General features: G+C 53.9%; 1 protein-coding gene across 1 annotated transcript; it reads left to right on the plus strand.

The window, feature by feature from the left end:
* Nucleotides 1-60: 60 nt before the first annotated feature.
* Nucleotides 61-4,934, plus strand: CAOG_08366 (non-receptor protein kinase; the record flags this gene model as incomplete). The annotated part of the gene is made up of 12 exons (XM_004340430.1): nt 61-131; nt 194-265; nt 331-402; nt 465-536; nt 602-673; nt 752-823; nt 888-959; nt 1,024-1,196; nt 1,297-2,217; nt 2,253-4,480; nt 4,545-4,620; nt 4,693-4,934. Coding segments are annotated over 12 exons (4,143 nt in total), but the record flags the coding sequence as incomplete, so codon positions are not given.
* Between the last annotated feature and the right edge of the window lie 236 nt (nt 4,935-5,170).

Here is a 5,170-nt window from a genome sequence, read left to right on the forward strand (position 1 = left end):
ACGACCGATCATGAAGAATGGCATACAAACCGCTCACGGATTGGCGACCGCATCTTCAGGGTTCTGGTTCAAAACCAACTCTCAAGCATTTCTGCAGACGCACTCACCGGTCTGACTGCATTGCAGTACCTGTAAGCAAGCAAAGTCATGAAGAATCACGCACAATGACTCATTTATGCGAAACTCTCTGTAGATCTCTGAATAACAACAGGATCACTCGCATTTCCGCAAACGCATTCACCGGCCTGACAGCCCTGACCGTGTTGTAAGCACGGCAGATCATGAAAAATGACGCCCAAACCACTCACTCTTTGGTGACCGCATCTTCAGGTATCTGAGTTACAATGAACTCCCCAGCATTTCTGCAAACGCACTCGCTGGCCTGACTGCATTGCAGTACCTGTAAGCAAGCAAAGTCATGAAGAATATCGCACAATGACTCATTTATGCGAAACTCTCTATAGATCTCTGAATAACAACCAGATCACAAGCATTGCTGCAGCCGCATTCGCAGGCCTGACTGCGCTGACCCACCTGTAAGGAAGCAAAGTCATGAAGAACCAAGCTGAAGTAACTCAATGGTTTGCGATCCACTTGACAGACCCCTGGACAACAACCAGATCACAAGCATTTCCGCCGAAGCATTCACAGGCTTGAGCGCGCTGCAGTTATTGTACACATGCGCAGTAGTCATGAGTAGTCATGAAAAAGCACGCGCAAACGACTTACTCCTTTACTTCACAATTTGCAGGTCCCTTAACAGTAACCAGATCACCAGCATTGCCGCCAACGCATTCACAGGTCTAAACGCGCTGACTTCACTGTAAGCAGCAAAAGTCCTGAAGAATCACGCACAGCAGCTCACTCATTTGCGACTCCATCCGCAGGTATCTAAATCAAAACAACATTGCCGGTATTTCCGCAAACGCATTCACAGGCCTGACGAAGCTGACTCAACTGTAAGCGAGAACTCGCAACGCATATGTGCTATTTGCCTCTTACATGAGTTTGCGGTTCTCGTAGGTATTTGGATGACAATCCCTTCACCACTTTGCCGCCTGGTCTGTTCAAGGGCTTGCCAAAGCTTTTGTATTTGGGGTATTGGTACCGGTCCGAACTGAGCCCCAACAACTTTACCTTTGGCGGTAACACTGTTGCTCCGCCTAGCACATACGGCAGCGCATCCCAGCCCTACAGTAAGCGTTCGAGCTGACTGGTGTATAATCTCAAGTGATCGTTTCACTGACATTTGTGCTGCAGAGTGCGATATAGCGTGTGCCACTTGCTATGCCTCAGGGAGCGCCTCGTGTTGCGGAACCAATTGTTTGTTTTGCAGCTCGTCCGCAGTGTGCACTCAGTGTTATGAAGGCTACGACATGATGAGTGGATCCTGCGTTCCTCTTGCTTCCATCGGATCAGTTGCGTCCATGCAATCTGCTTCGGCTGCCTCGGCGCTCTCAACATCTTTTGCGTCACTTGCTACCGCATCCTCAGCGTCCATTGCCTCAACCGCCTCTGCCTCAATTGCGTCTCTTGTTTCCGCCACATCTGCTCTGTCGGCGTCTGTTGCTTCCATTACTGCTGCATCGTCCGCGTCCATTGCATCTGCTGCGTCAGCTGCGACAGAAGCATCCAAAGCCTCCGGCGCTTCAGTTGCGTCTACACAAGCTGCATCGTCAGCTTCGATCGGCTCTGCTGTAAGCGCGTCATCCGCATCCATTGCGTCTGACGTTTCCGCGGCCTCGGCGATCTCTGCGTCCTTTGCTTCCATCGCTACTGCATCGTCTGCCTCGATTGTATCTGCTGTAAGCGCGTCATCAGCATCTATCGCATCTGATGTTTCCGCGACCTCGGCGATCTCGGCGTCCCTTGCGTCCGTCGTCACTGCATCGTCTGCCTCGATTGCATCAGCTGCGTCAGCTGCGACACAAGCATCCAAAGCCTCCGCCGCTTCAGTTGCATCGACGCGATCTGCTTCGGTTGCATCTGTTGCGTCAGCTGCGTCAGCAGCGACACAAGCATCCAAAGCCTCCGCCGCTTCAGTTGCGTCTACACAAGCTGCATCGTCAGCCTCGATTGCATATGTTGCGTCAGTAGCGACACAAGCATCTAAAGCCTCCGACGCTTCAGTTGCGTCTACACAAGCTGCATCGTCAGCCTCGATTGCATATGTTGCGTCAGTAGCGACGCAAGCTTCTAAAGCCTTCGGACGCCTCTGTTGCGTCGACGCAATCTGCCTCGGTTGCATCTAGTTACGTCGGCTGCGTCAGCTGCGACACAAGCATCCAAAGCCTCTGGTACGTCGGCTGCGTCAGCTGCGACACAAGCATCCAAAGCCTCCGCCGCCTCTGTTGCGTCAGCAGCGACACAAGCATCCAAAGCCTCCGCCGCTTCAGTTGCGTCGGCTGCGACACAAGCATCCAAAGCCTCTGCCGCTTCAGTTGCGTCTACACAAGCTGCATCGTCAGCTTCGATCGGCTCTGCTGTAAGCGCGTCATCCGCATCCATTGCGTCTGACGTTTCCGCGGCCTCGGCGATCTCTGCGTCCTTTGCTTCCATCGCTACTGCATCGTCTGCCTCGATTGTATCTGCTGTAAGCGCGTCATCAGCATCTATCGCATCTGATGTTTCCGCGACCTCGGCGATCTCGGCGTCCCTTGCGTCCGTCGTCACTGCATCGTCTGCCTCGATTGCATCAGCTGCGTCAGCTGCGACACAAGCATCCAAAGCCTCCGCCGCTTCAGTTGCATCGACGCGATCTGCTTCGGTTGCATCTGTTGCGTCAGCTGCGTCAGCAGCGACACAAGCATCCAAAGCCTCCGCCGCTTCAGTTGCGTCTACACAAGCTGCATCGTCAGCCTCGATTGCATATGTTGCGTCAGTAGCGACACAAGCATCTAAAGCCTCCGACGCTTCAGTTGCGTCTACACAAGCTGCATCGTCAGCCTCGATTGCATATGTTGCGTCAGTAGCGACGCAAGCTTCTAAAGCCTCCGACGCCTCTGTTGCGTCGACGCAATCTGCCTCGGTTGCATCTGGTACGTCGGCTGCGTCAGCTGCGACACAAGCATCCAAAGCCTCCGCCGCCTCTGTTGCGTCAGCAGCGACACAAGCATCCAAAGCCTCCGCCGCTTCAGTTGCGTCGGCTGCGACACAAGCATCCAAAGCCTCTGCCGCTTCAGTTGCGTCTACACAAGCTGCATCGTCAGCGTCAATTGCATCTGCTGCAAGCGCGTCGTCAGCATCCATTGCGTCTGATGTTTCCGCGACCGCATCGTTGGCTTCCGTCGTTGCTGCTGCATCTTCAGCCTCTCGGGCGTCCGCATCTGTAGCCTCTGCTGCTTCTGCTGCTTCTGCCCTCTCAGCCTCTGCCGCGTCAACCGCATCGGCATCTGCTGCTTCTGTTGCATCTTCCATTGCACAGTTCGGCGCTGGATCCCAAGACTCATCCTCGTCGGCGGCTGTCATCGCTGCTGTCGTTGCGTCCGTGGCAGTCATTGCGCTCATTGCAGTGGTCTTTATCGTGTTGCGGCGCCGGCGCTCGCAACGCTCTGTCATACGACCGAAGGACTCTGCCGGTCCCGTCATCGATCAGACGACAATTGAAATGACAATGTCTCCTCTGGCCCATTCGAGTGAATCTCGCATCGAGGATGACGGCTCAACCTCCTCCAAGCCCAGCCAAAAGCTGCAGCCAGAATCGCAGAACGCTGCCAGTCCCATCTACCAGGAGGCTGATGAAGTGACAACTTCCCCTCAAAACCATTCGGCTGGAGCACACGACAAAGCGGACATTCCATCCCATGCGGCGGTCGCTCAACAACAGTCGTATCAAGCTGTCCCGACCGCCCCGCCAGAGGAGGTGGTTGACGATGATACGAGCGCGTATGTTGCCGGCAGCAATTCTCGTCGCGTTCGCGAAGGCTTGACCATTGGGAAGCACCTTGCCAGTGGTGAATTTGGCGATGTGTCACTGGGTCAAGTGCCTTTCAACGTGTTGCCCACAAGAGCTCAAACCTTGCTCGGACCTACAGCGTCGCCAACCGTGCTGGTTGCAGTCAAGTCTTCCAAGGCCGACGCTGACGAGAAATCTCGCCAAGACTTTGAGGCTGAGGCGAGATTGATGGCGCCGTTTGTGCATCCGAATGTCGTGCGGTTGCTTGCGGCTCTGGTCGAGTCAGAGCCCCATCTCGTTCTGCTAGAGTTTGTGCAGTACGGCGATTTGCGCACGCTGCTGCAAAAGTCCAAGCTGTATTCGCTTTGGTGGACGCACAACGAGCAGGTGCATGCCATTCGCCAGATTGCTCTCGGCATGGAGTATCTGGGCACGCTTAACTTTGTGCACCGAGATCTTGCCGCGCGCAACTGCCTTGTGGGGCAAGGAATGGTGGTCAAGATTGCCGATTTCGGGCTTTCCCGCGAATTGACGGATGAGCAAGATTACTATCGCATGCAAACGCGAGGAAAACTTCCCGTGAAGGTGGGTTGAGTCAGATGGCTCCACTGCTGGTAGTATGTGATTCTGAGTGTGTTGGTGATTGTAGTGGATGGCACCGGAAACAATGACCTTCCGCAAGTTCTCGTCCATGTCGGATGTGTGGTCGTTTGGTGTGACTGCCTGTAAGTCGCGTCATTTTCCGCTGATACTTGCTCTTGCGTCGAGATTTGACTTTTTATTGTGCACGTTGGTAGGGGAATGCTCTAGTTACGGCGCAATGCCGTACGGCAAGATGAATGGCGCTGAGGCACTGGCTCATCTGGAGGCTGGTGGTCGACTACCCAGGCCGGAGCACTGCTCAACTGACCTGTTTAGCTTGATGTTTAGTTGCTGGAACTCCATCCCAGAACTACGTCCAAGCTTTACGCAGCTCGTCAAAGCTCTGAAAAACTTTGAGGATGGAACACCGATCCGTGAGATCGGGGCTCTGTTGTGAACACAATCCGCCTGCTTTTGCGGCTTTGATTGACTTGTGTGTCGCGCCCTTGAAGAGTCGTCGAGTATTGAACGAATGTCTGCAGGATTTTGATTGCAATTCCAGTATCTCTCTCTGTTCCAATATGCCTGGATTCGAGGGTGCAAAGGTTTTTTTCGTTAGCACCCCGTTGTTGAGCACTTTATTTCAAAGATCGCGTGTGTCAAAAAATAGCAGCTCGAGAGGTGAAACTGCGG

Source organism: Capsaspora owczarzaki (genome assembly GCF_000151315.2).
Source record: "Capsaspora owczarzaki ATCC 30864 unplaced genomic scaffold supercont2.63, whole genome shotgun sequence".
Taxonomy (NCBI): domain Eukaryota; class Filasterea; order Ministeriida; family Capsasporidae; genus Capsaspora; species Capsaspora owczarzaki.